General features: G+C 43.4%; 1 protein-coding gene across 2 annotated transcripts in view; it reads left to right on the top strand.

Annotated features, from left to right (window-relative positions):
* Positions 1–25,609, top strand: part of GTPBP1 (GTP binding protein 1) — a 58,433-nt gene extending 32,824 nt beyond the window's left edge. For both annotated transcript variants that reach the window (XM_056523859.1, XM_056523860.1), the window contains exons 4-13: positions 950–1,130; positions 2,315–2,663; positions 5,916–6,039; positions 6,524–6,638; positions 7,236–7,380; positions 9,655–9,837; positions 9,940–10,075; positions 19,231–19,409; positions 21,689–21,871; positions 24,417–25,609. In XM_056523859.1, the coding sequence (XP_056379834.1) occupies positions 950–1,130; positions 2,315–2,663; positions 5,916–6,039; positions 6,524–6,638; positions 7,236–7,380; positions 9,655–9,837; positions 9,940–10,075; positions 19,231–19,409; positions 21,689–21,871; positions 24,417–24,506 (1,685 nt within the window). In that variant the 3' untranslated portion in view covers positions 24,507–25,609. The remainder of the gene's footprint in view (positions 1–949; positions 1,131–2,314; positions 2,664–5,915; positions 6,040–6,523; positions 6,639–7,235; positions 7,381–9,654; positions 9,838–9,939; positions 10,076–19,230; positions 19,410–21,688; positions 21,872–24,416) is intronic.
* Positions 25,610–27,608: the final 1,999 nt, after the last annotated feature.

Raw genomic sequence — 27,608 nt, 5'->3', positions numbered from 1 at the left:
TAAAGTAGACATATTGTATATATGAACCAAAATTTTTTTTTTTTTTTGAATATCCATTTTCCTTACAAGCAGAGAGCTTCAAAGTTAGAAAAATGCAAAATTTTCATTTTTTTAATCAAATTTTGGGATTTTTCACCAAGAAAGGATGCAAGTTACCATAAAATTTTACCACTAAGTTAAAGTAGAATATGTCACGAAAAAACAATCTCTGAATCAGAATGATAACTAAAAGCATTCCAGAGTTATCAATGTTTAAAGTGACGGTGGTCAGAATTGCAAAAAACGCTCTGGTCCTTAAGGTGTAAAATGGCCTGGTCCTTAAGAGGTTAATAATCCGTTATCACCCGTTATAGCTCGTTATGAACGGAAGTTATTTGTGATGGGAGAAAAATTAGTGCATGTGACTTTTTTTCTCCCGTCACAAATAAAATGTTGTTCATAACGGACTATAATGGGTGAGAAGGATAATCAAAAAATACCATAGACATGAATGGGATTTCTTAACGGCCGTTTTTTTAAGGGTTTTCTTAACTGGTCTTTTGTAATGGAGAAACAGTATAGTGTGAAAGGAGCCTTATGTGTTGCAGTAGGATAACAGTCTGACAGTAAGGTTTAACTCACCGGCCTAAAACGGGAATATTCATGAATACGGGGTCCCGATCTTTGAGCCTTACACCCAAGTCCACAGTGACCCAAAGTGCTTTTAGAATGGTGCAAATGTGTACTGTTCACTGCCTTCCCCTGCGCTAACATGATGTGTAAATGCTGCAGATTTTAATTTATAGGTTTGCACAGTTAAAGCAGATTTAATGTGCAGGCAAAATTCTGCAGGAAGGTGTGAGCGTATTTGAAAATTGTGACGCAATAATGGGGGGACAAATTGTACAGCTGAGCATCTTTATGCCCTTCCCAATGGCTTGATGAGTAACAGTTTTGTCCTTTTGTATAGATGGGACGGAGTATGGCCTCAATGAAGACGATATGGAGGCGTCTATCGCCACAGTCACTAGCATGGCAGAGCAGATTGGTGCCGACATGATCCTTCTGCGGGAGCACCAGGAGGCTGGAGGCAAGGTTCGAGACTATCTGGTGCGCAAATGTGTGGGAGATAACGACTTCTTGGAAGTCAGGTAAGACTTGTGTGTGAGGTTAGCGTTTATTTTATTTTTTATAAATGTCAGTCACGTTGGCATGAAGATGAATGCTAAACCTAGAAATGAATCCAGGTCTCCAATTATAGTAGCGGACCTTCTTTAGAGCAGGAGGTCATGATTTCTAAAGTAAAATGTTATCAAGTCAGCTCACTACCATCTGCAGAAATTAAAGGGGTATTCCGGGCAAAAACATTTTATCCCCTATCCAAAGGATAGGGGATAAGATGTCTGACTGCGGGGGGCCTGCTGCTGAGACCCCCCCCCGTGTCCTGGGTTTCCAGGACTGGGGATGTGTTGTCACGCCACGCCCCCTCCACTCATGTCTATGGGAGGGGGCGTGACGGCCGTCACGCCCCCTCCCATAGACATGAATGGAGGGGCATGGCGGGACAACACGTCCCCAGTCCTGGAAACCCGAAGGTTTCTGAAACTGGAGATTAAGCACCCGCATAGAAAGCTGGTTTCAGGGAGATCGCGGGGTGTCTAAGCAGCGGCCCCCTGCGATCAGACATCTTATCCCCTATCCTTTGGATAGGGGATAAAATGTTTTTGCCCGGAATACCCCTTTTAAAGGAAGAATGGTGCCGTTGCCCATAGCAACCAGACTGCTTCTATCATTTTTCAATAGGCCCCTGAAAAATAAAAGAAGCAATCGGGTTGCTATGGGTAACACTACCATTCTTCCTCTACACAGGTTTTGATGAAATCTTTCCTTTGGGCAGATTAAACTCCTGTACTGCAAAGATCCATAAAAGACTCAAATAAAACTCTTAAGACATTTTATACTCTTCATAGTTCTTACCTATGACATGAGTAAGAACTATTACAGGTCAAAATGTGTTGTTTCATTAGATTTTTCTACCAGTGGTCTGACGCCCACAAAACAGTTATCCCCTCATTTTTGTGGATAAATTTTGATGTTGGGATGGCAACTTTTGTATGGTCCTGTGATCACGGCAGCATTGCCAATGATTCATGTAAGTAGTCTCAGCTTTGTGAAAGGGCAAGGGAGATGGTTGTGATGTGAACCAGCAGGCTAAAAAAATAAAACCTCCAGTAATAAACAATATTTCCTTTTTTATAGCTGTACTGTTTTTTTTTCCGTTACTTTGTCTTCACATACTTAGTGATAAGGCTCTACCTCTTCGGTTCTCTAATAGGGTTGCTGTAGTAGGTAATGTGGATGCTGGAAAAAGCACACTCTTGGGAGTTTTGACTCATGGAGAGCTTGACAATGGACGTGGCTTTGCCAGACAGAAGCTTTTTCGGCACAAACATGAGATCGAGTCGGGTCGTACAAGCAGTGTAGGCAACGACATCTTAGGATTTGATAGCCATGGACATGTTGTCAACAAGCCAGACAGTCATGGTGGCAGTTTGGAGTGGACCAAGATATGCGAGAAGTCTTCAAAGATCATCACTTTCATTGATCTAGCTGGACATGAGAAATACTTGAAGACAACAGTGTTTGGAATGACTGGTCATCTGCCAGACTTCTGTATGCTCATGGTGAGAATATTATGGGTGCTCTTAGTATGCGTTTAAATTAATTAATTTAATTTTATATTTATTTTATTTTTTATTTTTGTTCTAGACACCATATTTATAAAGCCTTCACCTCTTTTTCCAATGTAAATAAATGTTTAAAAATTGTGACCATTAATAAGAGACTTAAAGTGGTACTCCGCTGCCCCTTCATTTTGGAACATTTTGTTCCGAACGCTTTGAGTGGGCGGCGGGGGTTGTGATGTCACGCCCACGCCCCCTCAATGCAAGTCTATGCTCCCATAGACTTGCATTGATGGGGGCGTGGGCAATAAGTCACGACCCCCGCCGCTGGCACCCAGCATTCTAAATGAACACTGAGACTGCGGGGATCCCAGCTGCAGCCCCCCTCCCCACTATCAGACCTCTTATCCCCTGTCCTTTTTGGATAGGGGAGAAGATGTACCCCTTTAAGCTCTGGTCACTTTTTAAAGAGAATCTGTTACCTCCTGACTGTGTATACGTACTAGCATTCCTCATATTACATTATGTATGGCGCGTCTTTACTTTCAACTGTGCTATTATTCCTCCAGGAAATTCATGAATGAATTGATGCCCATTAGAAGAAAGTAATAAGAGGAAGGACACATCTGAGTTCTAAGAAAATATATAGATTAGAGAGCGAGAGATCTCTCTCTGATCTCTCTCTCTCTCTGATCTCTCTCTCTCTCTGATCTCTCTCTGATCTCTCTCTCTGATCTCTCTCTCTGATCTCTCTCTCTCTGATCTCTCTCTCTCTGATCTCTCTCTCTCTGATCTCTCTCTCTCTGATCTCTCTCTCTCTCTGATCTCTCTCTCTCTCTGATCTCTCTCTCTCTCTCTCTCTGATCTCTCTCTCTCTCTCTCTGATCTCTCTCTCTCTCTCTGATCTCTCTCTCTCTCTCTGATATCTCTCTCTCTGATATCTCTCTCTCTCTGATATCTCTCTCTCTCTGATCTCTCTCTCTCTCTCTGATCTCTCTCTCTCTCTCTGATATCTCTCTCTCTCTGATATCTCTCTCTCTCTCTCTCTCTGATATCTCTCTCTCTCTCTCTCTCTCTGATATCTCTCTCTCTCTCTCTCTCTCTGATATCTCTCTCTCTCTCTCTCTGATATCTCTCTCTCTCTCTGATTATCTCTCTCTCTCTCTCTCTCTCATATCTCTCTCTATCTCTCTCTCTCTCTCTCTCTGATATCTATCTCTCTCTCTCTCTCTCTCTCTCTCTGATATCTCTCTCTCTCTCTCTCTCTCTGATATCTCTCTCTCTCTCTCTCTCTGATATCTCTCTCTCTCTCTCTGATATCTCTCTCTCTCTCTCTCTCTCTCTCTCTCTCTCTCTCTCTGATATCTCTCGATCTCTCTAATCTCTCTCTCGATCTCTCTGTGATCTCGATCTCTCTGATCTCTCTGATCTCTCTGATCTCTCTGATCTCTCGATCTCTGATCTCTCGATCTCTGATCTCTCTCTTTATCTCGCGCGCTCTGATCTCTCGCTCTCGCGCGCTCTGATCTCTCTTGCGCGCTCTGATCTCTCTTGCGCGCTCTGATCTCTCTTGCGCGCTCTGATCTCTTGCGCGCTCTGATCTCTCTTGCGCGCTCTGATCTCTCTTGCGCGCTCTGATCTCTCTTGCGCGCTCTGATCTCTCTTGCGCGCTCTGATCTCTCTTGCGCGCTCTGATCTCTCTTGCGCGCTCTGATCTCTCTTGCGCGCTCTGATCTCTCTTGCGCGCTCTGATCTCTCTTGCGCGCTCTGATCTCTCTTGCGCGCTCTGATCTCTCTTGCGCGCTCTGATCTCTCTTGCGCGCTCTGATCTCTCTCGCGCGCTCTGATCTCTCTCGCGCGCTCTGATCTCTCTCGCGCGCTCTGATCTCTCTCGCGCGCTCTGATCTCTCTCGCGCGCTCTGATCTCTCTCGCGCGCTCTGATCTCTCTCGCGCGCTCTGATCTCTCTCGCGCGCTCTGATCTCTCTCGCGCGCTCTGATCTCTCTCGCGCGCTCTGATCTCTCTCTCTCGATCTCTCTGTGATCTCTCTCTCTCGATCTCTCTGTGATCTCTCTCTCTCGATCTCTCTGTGATCTCTCTCTCTCTCGATCTCTCTGTGATCTCTCTCTCTCTCGATCTCTCTGTGATCTCTCTCTCTCTCGATCTCTCTGTGATCTCTCTCTCTCTCGATCTCTCTGTGATCTCTCTCTCTCTCGATCTCTCTGTGATCTCTCTCTCTCTCGATCTCTCTGTGATCTCTCTCTCTCTCGATCTCTCTGTGATCTCTCTCTCTCTCGATCTCTCTGTGATCTCTCTCTCTCTCGATCTCTCTGTGATCTCTCTCTCTCTCGATCTCTCTGTGATCTCTCTCTGTGATCTCTCTCTCTCTCGATCTCTCTGTGATCTCTCTCTGTGATCTCTCTCTCTCTCTGTGATCTCTCTCTGTGATCTCTCTCTCTCGATCTCTGTGATCTCTCTCTCTCTCGATCTCTCTGTGATCTCTCTCTCTCTCGATCTCTCTGTGATCTCTCTCTCTCTCGATCTCTCTGTGATCTCTCTCTCTCTCGATCTCTCTGTGATCTCTCGCGCTCTGATCTCTCTGTGATCTCTCGCGCTCTGATCTCTCTCTCTCTCGATCTCTCGCGCTCTGATCTCTCTCTCTCTCGATCTCTCGCGCTCTGATCTCGCGCTCTGATATCTCGCGCTCTGATCTCTCTCTCTCGATCTCTCGCGCTCTGATCTCTCTCTCTCGATCTCTCGCGCTCTGATCTCTCTCTCTCGATCTCTCGCGCTCTGATCTCTCTCTCGATCTCGCGCTCTGATCTCTCTCTCGATCTCGCGCTCTGATCTCTCTCTCGATCTCGCGCTCTGATCTCTCTCTCGATCTCGCGCTCTGATCTCTCGAGCTCTCTCTCTCTCGATCTTTCTCGATCACTCTCTCACTCTCGCGCGCTCTGATCTCTCTCAGATTAGTTTTTTTTTTTGTGTTTTTTACATTAAGCTTGCCACTAATGTTGGTGCATGCATGATCTCAGACTGCTGGCGCACTTCCTATGTCATTACCTTTTAACATAACCTCCAGTATCATAAGCTGAAGTCTCTGGTGCTAGAGGTTATGGGGGAATAAAATAAATGTGCCAGTATTCTTAGACTGTGTGCATGTATAGCCACGCTTAGTAAATGGATATAAATGTTTTGCAGCCTCCTCTATTAAGTTATGTTTCACTGTAATGTACATCTTGTATTCCTTAGGTGGGCAGTAATGCTGGTATAGTTGGCATGACTAAGGAGCACCTGGGTTTGGCACTGGCTTTGAATGTCCCAGTCTTTGTGGTGGTAACAAAGATTGATATGTGTCCAGCAAACATATTACAAGGTGAAATATTTTCTACACTCAATGTTAATTTAAAGTCAACTTTTCAACATTTAGTTGGTTTTCCGTAGCTTTGATACTGATGTCTGTTTCTGAAAATAGCATATCAATATCAGATTGGTGACGGTTATGGTACGTTCACACGGGGTATGGATCTGAATAATCCGGAGGGCGCTAGGATTAGTAAAAACTGTTGTAGAATCCATAGGCATACAGTCATATTTCTGCTGTGAATTTGCTGCATATTTGCAACAGGTTTACCTGAGATTTTGGATGTGGGTTAATCCCATTCACTGGGGCTAATCTGCATCCAGGTTATGCAACAAAAATTTAGCATCAAGGGTCAATGCTTTGTTTTCTGTGAAGCAAATGTCTCATAATTTTTTTTTTTTTCATGTATTCAGAAGATTTAATTCTATATGAAACAAATGAAAATGTGATATGCTTTAGAAAGATCATAAACAAAGTTTTGGGTTTAACTTTGTAGAAACTCTGAAGCTGCTGCAGAGGCTGCTAAAGTCTCCTGGGTGCAGAAAGATCCCAGTTTTGGTTCAAAACAGAGATGATGTTATTGTCACTGCTTCCAACTTCAGCTCAGAAAGGTACAAGACTCCTGTGTGAATGGATGTTCTCAAAATGTCAAACTTTGGATGGGTGTATGTGATTATAAACAGGCCAGTGTCTTTCAACCAGGGTGCCTTCAGCTGTTGCAAAACTACAACTCCAAGCATGCCCAGACAGCCTTTTGGCTGTCCAGGCATGCTGGAGGTTGTAGTTTTGCAACAGCTTATGCATTCTGGTTGAGAAACTCTACCTTTAGGGTTGGCTCACACATGACATTTTTTGCTGCATATTTTCTGAAGCTGATTTTGCTACCCATTGACTTTGATGGGTAGGAAAATATGCAGCAGCAAAGTATGGCTCATGTGACCTACCTGTAGGCTAGTTCCACACAAATCCCATTCAGTAAAGTTTTGAATGGAGTGGGACTATGCATGCCAGACCACCACTTCATGAAAACAGGGGTACTTGGTCCCCCTATGTAAATGATCACTAGGGCTTCCAGCAGTCGGACCCCTACCAGTCTGGGAAAGCCCATTTTTCAAGATCTGATTTTGTATATGAAAAAAAATAAATACAAAATTAAGACAAAATGTTATTGGTGCTGTTTTATTAACCTGTCTGTTCGTTCTTCACAGGATGTGTCCCATCTTTCAGATCTCAAATGTCACTGGGGAGAATCTGGAGCTCCTTAAGATGTTCCTTAATCTGCTTTCTCCACGCACTAGCTCCAGAGAGGAGGAACCTGCAGAGTTTCAGATTGATGATACCTACTCCGTACCGGTTAGTTCAGGTCAAAGAGAAGTCAGGACAAAAGTAACAAACTTTGGCCATTGAGCGCTTAGGATATGGCTGGGTTCACACACAGCACCACTAATGCTTAAAGGGGTTGTCTGGTTAAAGAAAAAAAAAAACTGTGTATAGTGTCAAAAACGATAAGAACGCAATGTACAAGGATGCTTTGCAGCGAGACTTTAAACTGTGAGTGACTACCGCCGTGCTCTTTTGTGTCGACATAAGCAAATTTACACTAGACAATGCTGGTATACATTCCCTTCTCAGCACTCCCAAGGAGCTCTGTCGGGTCATTATTAGAGAATCACATTAGTTTTTTCAGTTGACAAAAAGGGGAGGGTAAAACTATTGCATCAATCATCGTTTTATATGCGGATTGGTCATTTGAGCATGGCGTAGCATAAGTCAACTCCTCTATCTTTTTGGATTTTTCCATCCTTCCACAAAGCCCAATGTTTAGACTTCAACTGCTAACTTCTTGTATCTTGGCTCCATCCAAGGTTCTCATCTCAATTACAGGCAAAGAGCAAACTGAGAGGTTTTGAATTAAGGAGAAAGCAAAGTTCTTCTGCGATATTTTAGCAAGAGTATATAGCATTTAGCAAAGGCAAATGAGTATAGATATAGTGATCAATATATCAGAATATTATAGACCCAACACTAGTATGTTATTAGCTATATAGTGCACTGTTCTCTCCATATCAGCTCTTCTCACTCCCTTGTAGCTGTGACATCACGTCACGCAGAGAGCTCCCCTCCCCTACTATCTGCTGAGTATCCTATTACTAAGAGCTCCTATTACTACATATTAGATTTTAAGACCGCAGGAAGCTTTTCTCAGTCACAGTAGTTTCCAGTCACTGTTGTCTCATCTGAGAGAGGCTTCCTGCTGTCTTAAAAACCAGTGAGCAGTAATATGAGCTCCCCTCTTCACAATCGGTCTGGTCCTCAGCAGAGAGGGGAGGGGAGAAGGAACTTTCTGCACACTTTCTTTTACACTAAGGCTAAGTTGCTTTATTATACTTTTGACAGCATATACAGCTTGTGTGAATTTTTTTAATTCTTTTATTAACTACTTTTTCTGTTTCTTTATGCACGCTCCCGTTCTTGGGGCGTGTATAAAGAAACTAAATAGCTTAGGGTGCCATAATCACATGCCTTTTCTTTTGTTTCTTTATACACGCTCCCGGAACGGGAGCATGTATAAAGAAAAAAAAAAAATAAAGCATGTGATCAGGGCCCCCTAAGCTATTTAACCCCTTAACGATGCCGGACGTAAATGTACGTCCTGGTGAGCTGGTACTTAGCACTGATCAGTATGTATGATGTATGTCCTGGTGCGTTATGATCAGTGCTATGTCCTATGCAATAGGAAACCATTGATCAATGATTCTGCCGCTTGACTGCTCATGCCTGGATCTCAGGCACTGAGCAGTCATTCGGCAATCGGACACCAGGAGGCAGGTAAGGGACCTTCCTGTTGTCCTACAGCTGTTTGGGATGCCGAGATTTCACCACTAAGATCCCGAACAGCCCACTGAGCTAGCCGGGGGTAGTTTAGTTTCACTTTTGACACGGCGATCAACTTTGAACTCCGCATCTAAAGGGTTAATAGTGCGCGGCACTGAAATCACGCCGTGGCCCTGCGTTATAGAATGGGAGAGGACTCCGGACGTATCAGTACGTCCTTGGTCCTTAAGAGGTTAAAGGGGTAGTCCAGTGGTGAAAAACGTATCCTTTATCCTAAGGATAGGGGATTAGTTTGAGATCGCGGGGGGGTCCGACCGCTGGGGCCCCCTGCGATCTCTCTGTACGGGGGCCAGGCTCTCCGGCCAGATAGCGGGTGTCGACCTCCGCACGAAGCGGCGGCCGACACGCCCCCTCAATACATCTCTATGGCAGAGCCGGAGATTGCCGAAGGCAGCGCTTCGGCTCTGCCATAGAGTTGAATTGAGGGGGCGTGTCGGCCGCCGCCTCGTGCGGAGGTCGACACACCCCCTTCCCGCGGGCTGTCGGGGCTCCGTACAGGAGATCGCAGGGGGCCCCAGTGGTCGGACCCCCCGCGATCTCAAACTTATCCCCTATCCTTAGGATAGGGGATAAGTTGTTCACCACTGGACTACTCCTTTAAGCCAAGGAAGGAAAGAAAATTGCTATTGCAATGTTTTACTTTATAGACTAAGAATACCAGGGCTTGGGTCTCCCAGCACTTTTTTGAGGACATTAGTATTCTACAGCTGTTCTTATGGTATCTCTCTTTAGGGTGTTGGCACTGTGGTTTCTGGAACTACCCTAAGGGGCCTGATTAAGCTCAATGATCTGCTGCTGCTGGGACCAGACCCTCTGGGTAGCTTTACATCAATAGCCGTGAAGTCAATACATCGCAAGCGTATGCCTGTTAAAGAAGTACGAGGTGGACAGACAGCGTCTTTTGCTTTAAAGAAGGTAAATGTCCCATGTCTAAAGTAATTTTAGGAGGCAAATAGTGCTGTCTATGAATATACATTTTGGTCTGTTAAAACAAACCATATGATATTATATCCTCAGATTAAACGTTCTTCTATCAGGAAGGGAATGGTGATGGTTTCCCCACGCCTCAATCCTCAGGCATCCTGGGAGTTTGAAGCGGAGATCTTGGTGCTGCATCATCCAACCACAATCAGCCCGCGATACCAGGCAATGGGTACTGTGTGTCTTATGTCTCTAAAGGAAAGGATGATTTAAATCAGTGGTCTCCAATCTGCGAACCTCCAGATGTTGCAAAACTACAACTCCCAGCATGCCCGGACAGCCAACGGCTGTCCGGCCATGCTGGAAGTTGTAGTTTTGCAACATCTGGAGGTCCGCAGGTTGGAGACCACTGATTTAGACCATACAGGACATATTTAAAGGGGTTATCCAGGAAAAAAAATTGTTTTTTATATATCAACTGGCTCCAGAAAGTTAAACAGATTTGTAAATTACTTCTATTAAAAAAAATCTTGATCCTTTCAGTACTTATGAGCTTCTGAAGTTAAGGTTGTTCTTTTCTGTCTAAGTGCTCTCTGATGACACGTGTCTCGGGAACCGCCCAGTTTAGAAGCAAACCCCCATAGCAAACCTCTTCTAAACGTTTCCCGAGACACGTGTCATCAGAGAGCACTTAGACAGAAAAGAACGACCTTAACTTTAGAAGCTCATAAGTACTGAAAGGATTAAGATTTTTTAATAGAAGTAATTTACAAATCTAAATAAATCAGTAATATGGATTCAGTCCTCGGCACACCCCTATACAAAATAGTATTGGGTGGGTGTCTGTGTTACCCAAAGAAAAAAGAATTCAGTACATATATATTTATTCCACAATAGAATATATTAAAATAAATTTATAAATTTAGAAATACAGCGTTTCCCGCAAGGCCCTACGGTAGCGCAATAAGATATTAAAATTACAATGCGTAAAAACAGATCAGTATAACACTACAGAGCTGTATTCCCATAGATAAGACTAATGCTAGAATTGTAACACATATGGACACATATATTGACACATTCCTTGGTTTCAAGTTATATATATGATAGTGTGTCAAGCAAGTAACACCTGTAAAAAATTTAAGTAAATATCCTGTAAGAAAAAGTGTCCTATGAATAATGACTGTCTTAGAGATGGGATTATTCCTGTAAAAAGAAATTTGCAAATGTCCTGGAAAAAAATTGTCCTGGAAAAACTAGTGCAATATAACCTATAGGAATGAGTAGAAAGTCCTACAATGAGTTCCAGTTTGTATAGGCCGTTAAGGTTGGCAATATAAGTGGTACTGGTACCAGTTTAATAGTACCGGTTGGTCTACTCCGTACTGACAATACCTGTATAAAGAAATATATAGTTTTGGCACTGGTGTGCCACTCACCGCACCGCTGACGGGACAGATGGATAGTAGTCAGATGTGCTCCAGCCAGGGCGGCGTGGTGTTTGTACAATGTACAGCGGCTCTCTCTGCCGGCGAGCTCGGACTTGGCGTCTGACGTCAGAGTCGGCTGACCAGGTACGGGAGCAGAGTTTCTGCTTGTTGGCGTAGTCCGCGCTGGATTGTAGATTGGGCGCTGGATGCCGGGAATGTAGATAGATACAGGTATTCAGTGGCGTGTTGGTAAAGTGGAACTCCAACCGTTTTGAGGCAATGTTCCCACCATGGAAGGTTATATACCGGTCTTGGCTGATTAGCAGCGATACAAAAATTCATGAAGTGAATAGAATAGGTAGCACTAATAGTTTCTCCAGGTGCAATAATCCAAAAAACGCTTGAGAGCCGCAACTGTAGTGTAGACTGACACTAATGTACAAAGTCTCTAGTTCAGTCACCAGACGCGTTTCGGGGTGTCAAAGCACAAATATAAACCCCTTCTTCAGTGGTGTATAGAAAACTGGACTGAGGGTCTGTTTTTATACCCTTACTAGGGTCACACCCACTGTCCAAACTAGAATAGATACAAATTGTGGCATATATCTTCTCCAAGATTTTATTAAACCATGTACTGATTTTCTATTATTATACTCCTTAATGTGATGGTGGGAAAAATAAACAGTAAACATTTGTATTCCACATGGGAAAGGTACCAAAGTGGGTATATACATAGTGTGTGTTTGTGAGATATCTAAACTAAAAAGTGATAATGCAAAAGTAATAATACAAATAAAAATTAAAAATAAACATCTCAGATAAATAATAATGAAAAATAAAAATAATAAAAATAAATAGTAAATATAAAAATATAATGAAAAATAGAAATGAAAATTAAATAAATGATAGTGAAAATAAAAATGAAAATAAGTAAAAATAAAATAGAATAAAATAAAGTAAAAATAAAAATAAATGCTAAAAAACATGAATTAAGTAATATATACAAATGAACATGCAACATATCTCCTTTTTTCCAAAAACTCCTCCCTCCCCTATAGGAATCCAAATAGCTCCATATTTGAGTTGAGGCCCTTTGGCTCCAGGCATTCAAACTCAAATATTTTTTGGCTCTCCATCCTCGACATTTTTATGAGAAAGCTGCCCCCTCTCCAATCCTTTCTCACTGCCTGTATCCCTACATAAGACAAACTTTTTGGGTCTCTATTGTGATATTGTGCAAAGTGAATAGTTACATCTAGTAAGGACTGAAGTTACCAGTCCTTACTAGATGTAACTATTCGCCCGGCAGATAAGGGCGGAGCTGTTGTACTACAGAATACAAGTGATTATAATATAGAATGTCTGAGACAGTTGAACGACTCTGTTACATATACAAAATTAGATTCAGATCCTACTACCCTTTATAGTTCACAGTTACATGATTTATGTAAAAAGGCTCTTGAGGATGGCATTGTGATCGAGGGTGAATCCAAGTTCGTCTTGGGCACCCCAGAACGTCTACCAGTATTCTATTGTTTACCAAAAACACACAAAAATTATCATAATCCACCCGGGAGACCGATCGTGTCTGGTATCAGCTCCATCACATCAAATCTATCACAATACTTCGATCGTTTCCTTCAGCCGTTCGTTCAGAAAACTGATTATTATCTAAAAGACACGACTCAAATTATTAGTCTATTAGAACACACGAACTGGTCATCAGATTATATTTTAGCTACTCTTGATGTAAGTTCATTATACACTATAATAGAGCACAATTCAGGCATTTCTGCAGTAAAAAGATTTTTAGAGAAAGGTAATATCCAAATAGAACAGATTGATTATATTACAGAAGCAATATCATTTATATTAACACATACCGTATAAGCCGAGTTTTTCAGCACGATTTTTCGTGCTGAAAACACCCCCCTCGGCTTATACTCGAGTGAACTCTCTGCCCTCAGTGGTCTTCAACCTCCAGATGTTTCAAAACTACAACTCCCAGCAAGCCCGGCCAGCCATCAGCTGGGAGTTGTTGTTTTGAAACCTCTGGAGGTGCGCAGGTTGAAGACCACTGCGGCCTTCGACATAATCCAGCCCCCCACCTCTCACCCCTTTTAGTTCTGTACGCACCTCCGCTCGGCGGGACGTTGGGGTGCGCTGGTCCGGTGCTGCAGGACTGTCCGGTGGGGAGGTCGTCTAGTGGGATAGTTGTTCCGGGCTGCCATCTTCACCGGGGGGCTTCTTCTCCGCGCTTCGGGCCCGGCCCCGGAATAGTCACGTTGCCTTGACGACGACGCAGAGGGAGGTTCATTACCAACGTCCCTCTGCGTCGTCGTCAAGGCAACTCCTCTATTCCGGGCCCGAAGTGCGGAGAAGAGGCCCCCTGGTGAAGATGGCAGTCCGGAACCACTATCCCACCAGACTACCTCCCCACCGGATAGTCCTGCAGCATCGGACCAGCGCACCCTAACGTCCTGCCGAGCGGAGGTGAGTACAGAACTAAAGAGGGTGAGAGGGGGGGGGGGGGGCTGGATGATGTCGAAGGCCGCAGTGGTCTTCAACCTGCGGACCTCCAGAGATTTCAAAACTACAACTCTTAGCAAGCCCGGACAGCCGATGGCTGCCTGGGCTTGCTGGGAGTTGTAGTTTTGAAACATCTGGAGGTCCGCAGGTTGAAGACCACTGTATCAGACATTGACAAGCAGTGATGATGACAAGGGGATGATAAAAGGGGGGTGTGGGATGATGACAAGGGGATGATGAAGGGGGGTGTGGGATGATGACAAGGGGATGATGAAGGGGGGTGTGGGATGATGACAAGGGGATGATGAAGGGGGGGTGTGGGATGATGACAAGGGGATGATGAAGGGGGGGTGTGGGATGATGACAAGGGGATGATGAAGGGGGGTGTGGGATGATGACAAGGGGATGATGGAGGGGGGGTGTGGGATGATGACAAGGGGGATGATGGAGGGGGGGTGTGGGTGGGATGATGACAGGGAGATGATGAAGGGGGGGGGGGTGTTGTGGGATGATGGGGGGGGTGGGATGATGGGGGGGGATGATGACAGGGGGATGATGGGGGGTGGGATGAGAAGGGGATGATGACAGGCGGTGATAATGACGGGGGTCTGGATGATGACAGGGGGAATGATGTATTTCCCACCCTAGGCTTATACTCGAGTCAATAACTTTATATATTTTTTTTTTTTTTTCCCCCTGGGATTTTGGGGTGAAATTAGGGGCCTCAGCTTATATACTCGAGTATATACGGTAATTATTTTTATTTTGAGGAGAATTTTTATTTAGTTGAAGGGAACTGCAATGGGCACCAGGTTCGCGCCGAGCTATGCCAACCTGTTTATGGCAGCATGGGAACAGGATACCATCACCCCTATACTCGTCGCGAACCTGGTGTTCTGGAGACGTTATATCGACAATATCATTTTAATTTGGAAAGGAACCTGGGGCGAGCTTGAAGATTTCATCGTCGGTCTGAATGCCAACAACCAAAATTTTATATTTACTTCTACAATTAGCAGGGAGAAAATAGAATTTCTAGATTTGGAAATTTTCCCTTTGGATTCCAAATTATGGTGCAAAACATTTATCAAACCCACAGATCGCAATAGTTATATTCAATATAATAGTTGCCACCTACCAAGGTGGATAATAAATGTCCCCAAGGGACAATACAGACGATTGAAGCGCAACTGTACCTCAGACGTTCATTTTCAGGAAGAAGCTTTAACTTTAACCACTCAATTTTTGGAGAAACAATATCCTGCACAAATACTCGAGAGATCTCTGAATCAAGTCAGGGACATGGATAGGACATCCTTCTTTATACCAAAAGAAAGGGATCAGGAGATCAGTGATCAACAACCCAAGTTAATTCTCCCATTTAACTCTAACCACAAAAAAGTTGAACAGATAATTTTCAAACATTGGCATTTAGCACGTAGGGATAAAACAATAGGTGATCTGCTTCCCCCTAGGCCTCAAATAGTTTATAAAAAGCACCAAATCTGAGATTAACTATAGCCCCATCCATTAAGAAACCAAGTGAGAGCAAGAAATCACAAACCTGGATGTCTACCCAAGGTTTCTTCCGGTGTGGCAGGTGTTCCAAATGCCTCACTACGGAAGGACCAAGAAAAATTCAGGAGTTCAACTCCACTGTAAATTCTCACAGATGGAGGATCCCTGATTTAATCACGTGTTCAACTAAGGGGGTCCTATACCTCTTAGAGTGCGGTTGCCACAAGCAGTATGTGGGCAGAACCAAAAGGGCTTTAAAGGTACGCATAGCTGAGCACATATATAACATCAAAAAAGGATGTCCGAAACATCCACTATCACATCACTTTGCACAATACCACAATAGAGACCCAAAAAGTTTGTCTTATGTAGGGATACAGGTAGTGAGAAAGGATTGGAGAGGGGGCAGCTTTCTCATAAAAATGTTTTGATATTTGAGTTTGAATGCCTGGAGCCAAAGGGCCTCAACTCAAATATGGAGCTATTTATATAGGGGAGGGAGGAGTTTTTGGAAAAAAAAGGATATATGTTGCATGTTCATTTGTATATATTACTTAATTCATGTTTTTTAGCATTTATTTTTACTTTTTTTATTCTATTTTTACTTATTTTCATTTTTATTTTCACTATCATTTATTTTATTTTATTTTCATTTCTATTTTTTATTTTTATTTCTCATTTTATTTTTATATTTACTATTTATTTTAATTTTATTTTTATTCATTATTATTTGTGATGTTTGTTTTTATAATTTTTTTATTTTATTTTTATTTTATTTTTATTTGTATTATTACTTTTGCATTATCACTTTTTAGTTTAGATATCTCACAAACACACACACTATTTATGTATATACCCACTTTGGTACCTTTCCCATGTGGAATACAAATGTTTACTGTTTATTTTTTCCACCATCACATTAAGGATTATAAGGCTGGGTTCACACTACGTTTTGTCCCATACGGGAGCGCATACGGCAGGGGGGAGCTAAAAGCTTGCGCTCCCGTATGTCACCGTATGCGCTCCCGTATGTCATTCATTTCAATGAGCCGACCGGAGTGAAACGTTCGGTCCGGTCGGCTCATTTTTGCGCCGTATGCGCTTTTACAACCGGACCTAAAACCGTGGTTGACCACAGTTTTAGGTCCGGTTGTAAAAGCGCATACGGCGCAAAAATGAGCCGACCGGACCGGACCGAACGTTTCACTCCGGTCGGCTCATTGAAATGAATGACATACGGGAGCGCATACGGTGACATACGGGAGCTCGAGCTTTTAGCTCCCCCCTGCCGTATGCGCTCCCGTATGGGACAAAACGTAGTGTGAACCCAGCCTTATAATAGAAAATCCAGTACATGGTTTAATAAAATCTTGGAGAAGATCCATGCCACAATTTGTATCTATTCTAGTTTGGACAGTGGGTGTGACCCTAGTAAGGGTATAAAAACAGACCCTCAGTCCAGTTTTCTATACACCACTGAAGAAGGGGTTTATATTTGTGCTTTGACACCCCGAAACGCGTCTGGTGACTGAACTAGAGACTTTGTACATTAGTGTCAGTCTACACTACAGTTGCGGCTCTCAAGTGTTTTTTGGATTATTGCACCTGGAGAAACTATTAGTGCTACCTATTCTATTCACTTCATGAATTTTTGTATCGCTGCTAATCAGCCAAGACCGGTATATAACCTTCCATGGTGGGAACATTGCCTCAAAACTGTTGGAGTTCCACTTTACCAACACGCCACTGAATACCTGTATCTATCTACATTCCCGGCATCCAGCGCCCAATCTACAATCCAGCGCGGACTACACCAACAAGCAGAAACTCTGCTCCCGTACCTGGTCAGCCTACTCTGACGTCAGACGCCAAGTCCGAGCTCGCCGGCAGAGAGAGCCGCTGTACATTGTACAAACACCACGCCGCCCCGGCTGGAGCACATCCGACTACTATCTATCTGTCCCGTCAGCGGTACGGTGAGTGGCACACCAGTGCCAAAACTATATAATTCTTTATACAGGTATTGTCAGTATGGAGTAGACCAACCGGTACTATTAAACTGGTGCCAGTACCACTTATATTGCCGACCTTAACGGCCTATACAAACTGGAACTCATTGTAGGACTTTCTACTCATTCCTATAGGTTATATTGCACTATTTTTTCCAGGACTATTTTTTTTCCAGGACATTTGCAAAATTTCTTTTTACAGGAATAATCCCATCTCTAAGACAGTCATTATTCATAGGACACTTTTTCTTACAGGATATTTATTTAAATTTTTTACAGGTGTTACTTGCTTGACACACTATCATATATATAACTTGAAACCAAGGAATGTGTCAATATATGTGTCCATATGTGTTACAATTCTAGCATTAGTCTTATCTATGGGAATACAGCTCTGTAGTGTTATACTGATCTGTTTTTACTCATTGGGGGAGATTTATCAAAACCTGTGCAGAGGAAAACTTGCCCAGTTGCCCATAGCAACCAATCAGATTGCTTCTTTCATTTTCATGAAGCCTTGTGAAAAATGAAAGAAGCGATCTGATTGGTTGCTATGGGCAACTGGACAACTTTTACTCTTCACAGGTTTTGATAAATCTCCCCCATTGTAATTTTAATATCTTATTGCGCTACCATAGGGCCCTGCGGGAAACGCTGTATTTCTAAGTTTATAAAAAAAAATTATATATTCTATTGTGGAATAAATATATATGTATTAAATTCTTCTTTTTTTCTTTGGGTAACACAGACACCCAGCCAATACTATTTTGTATAGGGGTGTGCTGAGGACTGAATCCATATTACTGATTTATTTAGCAATTTTTTGTTCTCATAGGGTGAGAACTTTCAGTTAACCTCGCACTTCCAACTCTGTGAGCTGCACAATATCTAAATACACATTTTACCATAATTTACAAATCTGTTTAACTTTCTGGAGCCAGCTGATATATATAAAAAAAAGTGTTTTTTCCTGGAATACCCCTTTAAAGACTATGGACATCTTTACAGACACTTGTTATTGCAGTGTGTCTACTATATTAAAACATGTTTAGAAGTGGTTTTAATTATTTTGGGCCATGTGTCATTTGCAGCTGATATGTCTTACAAAATAATTAGGGATATACAGATACTGGCAGAAGGAAGCCTTCTGCCTATAGTGGGCATTCCCTACCTACCTGCTAGTGGCTTCTACCTAATAGGGGGATTATCTACCTTTCTAACCTGTACCTAAAAGGGGGAAGGATTCCTTACCTACTGAGTGCTTCTACCTAATAAAGGGGATTCTCTACCTAACTACTGAGGGCATATCTTAATTGAGTGTCAATAAGGGCATCGTGTCTGACTTTGGCCTAAGGACTTGTTCACGTGTATACCACAGCAGTATGACTGGAGATGTTTAAATAGTACCTATGCTGTGGCATACCCATAGACTTCCATTATATAAAAGTTGCCAAAGGTATGCTAGTTTGCACTGGTCTATGTCTTCTGTACGTTTTGTGTACGATTTTTCCCATTGTAAATAGTAAAATTTGTTTGCATTAAATATTTAAAGTTGCTTCATTTTATATAATCTATAAAAAATAGAGTAGTTTATGATGGCAGTTCCCATTGGTATAAAATGTTTAACTGTGAAGACACGGAGAAGGTTCAGGGTTTGTGTGCAGCAATAATTAACTTCAGCGGTCTGTATTATCTCTATGTGATCAGGAAATGTTTTAACTTTAGTATTTTTTATTATTATTGCAGAAAAGTTTAAGTTTATATGCGTATAGTGTGTGTATTTTTTTTTTTTTTTTTTTTTTTTTTTAAACTTTATAATTTTATATTCTGAAATCTTCTGATTTAGTCAGTGTCCATATACATAATAAAACACACTAATGCTATGTTCTGCAATGTTTTAGTGCATTGTGGAAGTATTCGCCAAACTGCCACCATCTTGAGCATGAGCCGTGACTGCCTACGTACAGGTGATAAAGCTACAGTTCACTTCAGATTCATAAAGACCCCCGAGTACTTGCATATAGACCAAAGGCTGGTGTTCAGAGAGGGCCGAACCAAAGCTGTGGGCACCATAACTAAGGTACAGTATTCTGGGAGAGTTTGCCTAATGCTAAACATATCAAGGTGAAAGTGTTACCTCTATTAATCTGTGTATCAGTTTATCTTGCCTATAAAACTACAAACAGACACAACTTTTATTTGGTGTGTGTCCTGCGGTTTTCTTATAGTCATGTGATTTCCTTTATCATTTGACTCAATGATAAAAGTTAACATATGGCATTTTTCCCCACCTATAGAAGTCTATGGGAGGAAAAACACCAACAATTCTTGGAGGGGAGGGAAAAAAAAGCTATACACAAAGTATGCTGCAATTTAAAAAAAAAAAACTGCAGCTGAGCTTAAAAAAAAGAGGCCTAAGGAAGGAAAATTTTAGATGTGGCATTTCATATTTTACTATTGACTCCCAGCTAACCTCTGGCCACAGTGTTTTTGGCCCCAAAAGTCCTATACGGAGAGTATGGAGTTTTTGGCAGTTTCTTTTACAAAAAGCGCTGTCTGTTTTCAGCCTTAAGGGGTAGGGTCATGCGTAACTAATCTGCAGCGTATTGTATGCTGCAGATCCACTGGTGACCAGACCCATAGTGTGCCTCCAGCTGTTGCCACCCCCTGGCCTGCTCACAGCAGCAATCTGCTACAACCCATTTCTATGTTGAAGTTGTGGTCAGCTGTGGTTCCGGCCTTATGAATAGTAGAGGTGGGTTTTTTAAGTAAGGGACCCCCTCTCTGACATCCATAAGCCCTTATAGAGCATAGACAGGCTTGTAATCATGAAATAATCCTTTAAAGGGGTACTGCGGGGAACTAAACCCAAAGCCCATAGTTTCCCTCTCATTAACCTATTTAATTGTCCATCATTTATAAGCTATATAGAGCAATTTTCCTTTACTGATAGTCACTTACATGCATGAAGTGAAATTTTTTTCCTGCATGATATGAATTTTTCCTATACCGCAATACCGGTTTGGCCCCGTCCCGAATTAATGAATTATCAGCCACAGTGCGCTGTCCCCACATGGGGCAACTGATCATATGTGACCCACGGGCGCTGTTCTGCGTCTCCCCCCCCCCCCCCCCCAAATGAATTATCAGCCCAGCGCTGCGCTGTCCCCCACATCCGGGGGACTAATCATATGCTGTTTCTCTCCCCCAAATAATTATCAGCCGCTGTACTGTACTATTGTGTGCCCGGGCTGCAAAAATTAACTTTAACTCACCTTCCTACGTTCCCCAGTTACCGGCCTTACGGTCCCTCCTGTACTCTTGCTGCTTCCTGGGGATGGGAACATCACAAAGCCGTCAGCCTATCACCGGCCGCAGCGATGTCGCGCATCAGTTGGTGATAGGCTATCGTCATGACGGCCAGCATCTTACATGACAGTGTGCTCAACCCATCACCGGCCACGGCGGGACATCGCTGTGGCCGGTGATAGGCTGACGGCTTTGTGATGTTCCCATCCCCAGGAAGCAGGATGAGGCTCGCATTGCTGGACCGTGAGGTCGGTAACTGGGTAAGAGGATAGTACAGTACAGTGGCTGATGATGATTTGGGGGGAGAGAGAAGCAGCACTCGCGGGTCTCACATGTTCCCCCGATATGGGGGAAGCGCAGCGCTGGGCTGATAAACGGGGGGGGGGGGGGGGGGGGAGAGATGATGGGGGGAGGGGGGAGGGGTAAATATCGTGGAACCGCCATAATTTACAAAAATACTGTGATACACATTTTTGGTCATATCGCCCAGCTTGATCATCCAGCCACCTACTCTGTCCAAACTCCTCTCTGAAAGCAGCCTCCGCCCTCCTGAGAGGCACAGACTATATGGTCTCTGCCTTGCACTGATGAGTCATACTCTTTAGTGCTGAGGCTGAGAACTGGAAGGTGTGTGCAGGAGGGTGGGGGCTGCTCTCAGTGAGCTGGATGGCAGAGCAAAGCTGCAATGATTGCTGGGAATTGAAGAAGGGGAGGGAAGGATGGCAAAGAGTATCAAGCAGCCAGAGAAGACAACAGGGGCCACAGAAGCCATGCATATCAGACAGGATGGTTTACAGGGAACATATCCAGGTAGTGTGGTGGCTTTAGATCATACATATATATTATATAAAAAAAAATTCCCTGGAGTACCCCTTTAATGATTGGCTACATATGCAGATGCGTGACATCTTACTATATTACTATATAACTGTAGTATTTACACAAGTGTCAGAACTATTAGTTTATCGTTTTTGAATGTCCCGATTAGAATACATTTCTTTAACCTTTAGATGTTTTTTTTTTTTTTTTTTTTAATTTTGTAAATTCTAGTTGTTACAGAGCACAAACAACTTGCCGATGAACTCAAAGCCACAACAAGTAAAGATGCAGTCCACCAAAAAGAACCCACTTGGAAAGAAGGATGAACTAAGCCCAGGGACAGCTGTAACAGATGAGGTCTCGGCTACAGCTAATGCTGCAGCGACCTCAGGAACGCCCCCACCACAAGCACAGGTACAGGGGGAAATAACACTTTACCTTTCATCTATGTCTGACAGGAGAGCTGGGTTTCTGTACATACTAAGTGATCTAAGAGCAGAGGCTCAGCAGCATCTGATGGCTCTCCATCTGTTGTCAGTACTTGATACTATTGTGGCTTTTAATCACCAGAGTGATCATAATATTACCAGTCAATGAAGATGGAGTGAGGCTGTGTTAAAGATATCTCTAATAAACCAACCATCACAGATTAGGAAGCTTTGAAAAAAAAAAAGTGTTTATTCAATATGCATTAAAATAGAAACAAGAAGGGTTCCCAGAAACAGATAAACCAAGCCAAATGAGTCAAAAGATTGGGGTATGACTTTAGCTATGACTATATATATTTATATAGGAAAAACAGAAAGTGGCACTCACTATCAGGAGAAGGTAATATCTTAGAAACTTTATTTCATCTTTTTAAAAATGATTACAAGATATTACCTTCTCCTGATAGTGAGTGCCACTTTCCGTTTTTCCCTTATATGTACCGACCTACGATGGCCCCGACATAAGATCATTTTAACATGCTGCTTCAGCTGCCACCAGATAGCCGTTTACGATGCCCCGTGTGGTCCACTGATGATCACTTACCTGTCCTCGGTGCTCCGGCGCGTCCCCTTCGGGATCCCTTGCATTGTCTGCGCTCTCCATCGTCGTCGTCACGTCGCTGCGCACGCCGTCCCGTCATCCAATAGGAGTGGCGTGATGGCGGCGACGTGAGAGCGAGGATGCCGGGGAAGCAGAGGCCTTGCCGGAGCGTCGGGGACACCCAGGGAACGCGGCGACAGCGATGGAGGGCGACATCCAGGGCAGCGGTGACGGTCCGGAGCGGTGGGGACAGGTGAGTATAACCTCCAATACCAGTGGTCTTCAACCTGCGGACCTCCAGATGTTGCAAAACTACAACTCCCAGCATGTCTGGACAGCCGTTGGCTGTCCAGGCATGCTGGGTGTTGTAGTTTTGCAACATCTGGAGGTCCGCAGGTTGTAGACCACTGTCCTGTACTTTTACATTGCACGGATCCCTCAACATGGTTTCAACAAACGATGGTTCATTTGGAATGGATTACCAGCGTATGTTGAGGGACCACTGTATTTATATTCGGGATTAGTCACCAGGGGTCACTACTACAAAATAGTAAAAGTTGTCGGCAGTAGCCGGTCCTATAGCCTCTTTATGAGTAAGCGGTCACTAAACCTAAGCGTACCAAACCTAATATTGCGAATATTACTGTTGCGGTACAAGGACCCCCAGAGAAAAGATAAATTCACACTATCTAATACATTTACCCCCTCTTTATAATTCTGTTTTGAGGTTCATAAGGGGATAAAATATACAGAACTGTACAGATGTATAAGTAGTTCAGATATTATGGCTGATCACCATCCAGAAGTAATATCATAATGTCACAGGTCACTGGACCACTTACTCAAGTCCTATTGGAATAGTGGAAGGGTGTGGATGGGTTTTCCGCAGCAGAGGTCTTTGATGTAAGATGATCAGAATGACCCCCTCCTCAGCAGTCCCTTTCTTCTTGTATCTCTGACCTCTGCTGTAGACATAAGCTCTGTCCCATTGGCAAACTGCACCTATCTGGCAAATTTCGCTTTTTTCAATTCTTCCACCATAATCTAATTCAAAGTTGGGAGTTCTGCTACTTTGTCACCCAGATAGTACCAAAGGTGCAGCAAAATATAAACATCCAAAAAATATGCGCAACAGTGGGTTAAAAATATTACAAATCTCTATTGAAACGTATATGATAAAAACATAGATTAAAAAGTAGAGTCACTCAGAACAACACTGAAGATATGCAAGTGGTAGAGACCACAGCATTGTTTTCATTAGATAGTATCATAAATCTAGCAGGACCTATACACAATAAGGGTGTAACCGAATAAAGAATAACACATGTAAAAGTACTATGAACCCCTGTGTGTAAATAAAAAAAAAAAAAATAAAAAAAAAAAAAAAAATAAAAAAAAAAAAAGCTATACAATGTGGAGTCAATGGCGTCTATGGCGCTTCATCAGGGGGCGTTCTGCTTCTTTACTTCTGACGTGTAAACCAAGCAGCTGAATTCCCCTTAAGATCAATAGAGTGCTGCTTACAGAATCCCCACAGAATGTCCATAGTGTGAACTAGAGATGAGCGATTCGTCACAAACTTCTCGGCTCGGCAGTTGACTCTTCCTGCATAAATTAGTTCAGCTTTCAGGTGCTCCCGTGGGCTGGAAAAGGTGGATACAGTCCTAGGAGACTCTTTCCTAGGAATGTATCCACCTTTTCCAGCCCACCGGAGCACCTGAAGGCTGAACTAATTTATGCAGGATAAGTCAGCAACTGCCGAGCCGAGAAGTTCGTGACGAATCGCATTTACTGTAAGTTCGCTCATCTCTAGTGTGAACCTTTCTATTCTCTAAATATTAGTGGATATAGGCCTGTTTATATCATACATAAGGTTTTTCTCATAGATTACATAAATTCTTTACACCATTAAACTATTTCTGTTTTATAGCCGAAGACCGGAGGAGGAGGAAGACGTCGTGGTGGACAAAGGCATAAAGTGAAGTCTCAGGGGACATGTGCCCCAGCAGGGGGATGTTAAACATGACTGCTCAACTCCTGTGTCCTCCCAATAGCTTGACCACGTCCCGATCACAGGATACTGGAAAGAAGCCGACACTCCCAACTATCCTGCAGTTCCATATACATCAGCCCAGTGAAGCCCCCACCGAATTACTATTGATCTGTGGTTATTCCTGTAGCCATTGACAATAGTTTTTATTGTCTTTTGTGTCCTGACTCTCTATTTACTGGCTTCAGGATGATAAACAGCACATAAATCTCATGCACAGCCGGATTGTAGCTGTAACCCCACTAAGTTTTTTTTTTTTTTTTTTTTTTTTATGGGATTTTAAGGAATGGTCTTAATGTCATTATTATTTTTCTTCTTGAAGCAGATAAAGCCCCATTGGAAGGAGAAGCCTAATGTGAGAGCATGGCGAAACCTCACCAAATACGAACGTCTGGTTACAAATTTCAGTTTCCTAACATTTCCAAGCAAGACTTTCAATAGATTATTTAAGATAAATATATAAATCTTTTATTTTTTGCCTCTTTTTACATCACATTCGTGTTAAGTTTGGACTTTCCTTGAACAGTACATTACTCTGTTGTTTTTGTTTCAATAGCAGTAACATACAGAATGAGCAAGGTTCCTGTTTTAGCATCCATTTCTCCACTTGTGGCATGTCGTACCATGGCAGCTTCCGTAACAGATAAACGGCAGATTTTTGGTACATGAACTACTAAACTGTAAAAAAACAAATAGGTCTGAAGCATCAGTCAGGTAACCTGTTTAGGGTTTCTTTTTTTTTTTCTTCTTTTTTTAAGCATTTTCAATTTATTGTGGTAGATAGGAGGCGGACATGAGTATTTGCAATTCTGCAGCAGTATTTAAGTGTTTTGTTGGCAGAAACCATAACAACGTGTGCTCTGTAGCATGTATTCTGCAAAATCCTTTCCGATCCATAGCATGAAGGGGCCACAACACTAGTAGTCAAATGGTTTGTTCGCCTTGGACAATCCCTTTTTATTAAAGGGGGGCCTGCTGGTGGCAACTCTAATCCTTACAGTAAGTGTTAGATTTTGGTGCAATGCCTTATTGGGTGGGGGAGAGGTTATCCGGGATTACAAAAACTGCAGATTTTTCTTTATCGGTCACCTCATTGGGGGGGGGGGGGGTTTAACGACACAGAGACCATGGGTATATGCTACAGCCACAAGGAGGCTGCCACTAGGCAAAACAAAGAAAGCTGCTCCTTCCAGCAGGATATACCCTGCCTGCGGGCACTGAGTTAATCAGTTTTAGCTTAGTGTTAGTAGGAGGAGCTCTCTCCAAACCTGGTCTTTTTTCTCTTTATTTTTTATTATTTTCTAGCTAGGGCTGTATAGTTAGTTTTTTCCCTTTTTGTTATTTTTCTAGGTTTTTTGAAGAATGGCACTACCTGATTGCCCACATGCGACAAAAGGGCACGGTGCATAGAGTATGGGCCGTTAACCTCTTCTTACCAACGGTCAGCGCTTAGCGTTAGCACCCAGGGCACAGTCTGGTAACACCCTTGGCCTGGCTGCATTTTTCTTGACCGGGGACTCTATACTTGCTGCCTCGGTGTCTGGGGCAGCCGATCTACGCATCCCCGGGTGGCTGCCGCGCTCATGCCTCTCTCCACCACATCTGTAAGTTTGCAGTCAAGCTCAGTAAGCTACCGTGTGCTGTACCTTTTAAAAGCAGACTGGTCCTTCTTTAGTCAGTGGCTCTCCTGCATGGCTGGAAAGAGCTGCGATGGAGTCAGGACTGCCCTGCTCATTTGGCCTCAACCTGCCCATGCGGCCTAGGGCGGCCTGCGGGCACCCTGTAAATTTAGCCCCCAGCTTCCTCTTCTACTGTAGGCCGCCTGCAAGTGGCACCTGGGAGCATGTTCTCTTTAGCGTGCCCGTTCTTCCCGGGGGCTGCTCAATCTGCAGGTAGAGGAAGTATATATATATATTTTTTTTTATAAAGCCTCTCACAGGTCTCCAGTGGCTAAAAGGCTGCACTGCTTCAGCACTGTTCTCTCTCTCGAAGAGTATTAGGCACCCCTCTAGTGGTCAAAAGTAATTATTGCAGCTACATATTTTTTTTTTATCTATGGCTCTTCCTCTTCTGTCTGTGAATGAATTCTTAGCTTATTGGCTGGGATGAAGTGTAGTATCTGGTCTTATCATTTTAATAACACATATGGAATGTTTTATTTTTTATTTTTTTGCTTCCGGCGCCCTTAACGGGTGACTGATAAACTTGTTTCTGCAGGTTCAGTGCACCTCACATGTTGGAAGGCTTTTGATCCGTGTATTGCCGTACCAGCCCTTGTGCAATGTACGTAAGCCACGGACCTAGAATCCGCACTGGGTGCTTCTAGCCCCGGTTCCAGAGTGACCTTTTTACTGGTTTCCCCACTTTCCTTGGCACCCCTTTGGTCATTTTCGCTGGGGTATACAGTTTTGCCGGAGGTTCAGACCTTGGGTCAGTAGTAACCTGCGTTCCTCGTCAGGGGCTGCACGGTGGCTCAGTGGTTAATGCTGTTGCCTTACAATGCTGGGGTGTGGGGCTTAGATCCCACTAAGGACAACATCTACGTGGATGTTCTGTGTGTTTGCACAGTGAGTGCCATTAAGCCTTTTCCCTTCTCCACTGACCACCTTTACTGCATTCACCACGTCCGTGACTGCAGTCCCTGTGACCCACTTCCTGGATGAAGCCCCTGTGTGGGCACTCTCTGTGAACTCCTCGTGGGTGGCCGTGGTCCTTTCCAGCGCCCATGGAGGATATGCCATCTGCCGCAGCTGCTATTCCTTTACTTGATTGTGTGAGAGTAAACCGCTGTACAATGGACCCTCTACACCATCCATGGCGGTTGGGTTGTCAGCTGCTGTCCCAGTACTCTCCACTGTGAGTGAGTTGGCCGATGTACCGTGGAACCACTACACCAGGAGTACTCAACTATAATTAATTAGTTTTTTTGTGAGGGTCTGCTTATCCGGTGAAGGTCCGAACTGAATGCTATGGCCTGGTTCACAAATAGTGACCTCAGTGCCATGAAGGAAAGAGCAAACGAGCAACTTAAGTGTGGAGGATGTATGACCTGAATACTGCTACACACTGTAC

Source organism: Hyla sarda, chromosome 6, assembly GCF_029499605.1.
Source record: "Hyla sarda isolate aHylSar1 chromosome 6, aHylSar1.hap1, whole genome shotgun sequence".
In the NCBI taxonomy this organism is placed as follows: Eukaryota; Metazoa; Chordata; class Amphibia; order Anura; family Hylidae; genus Hyla; species Hyla sarda.
The sequence above is the reverse complement of the archived record's forward strand: the minus strand, read 5'-3'. Positions and strand labels throughout refer to the sequence as shown.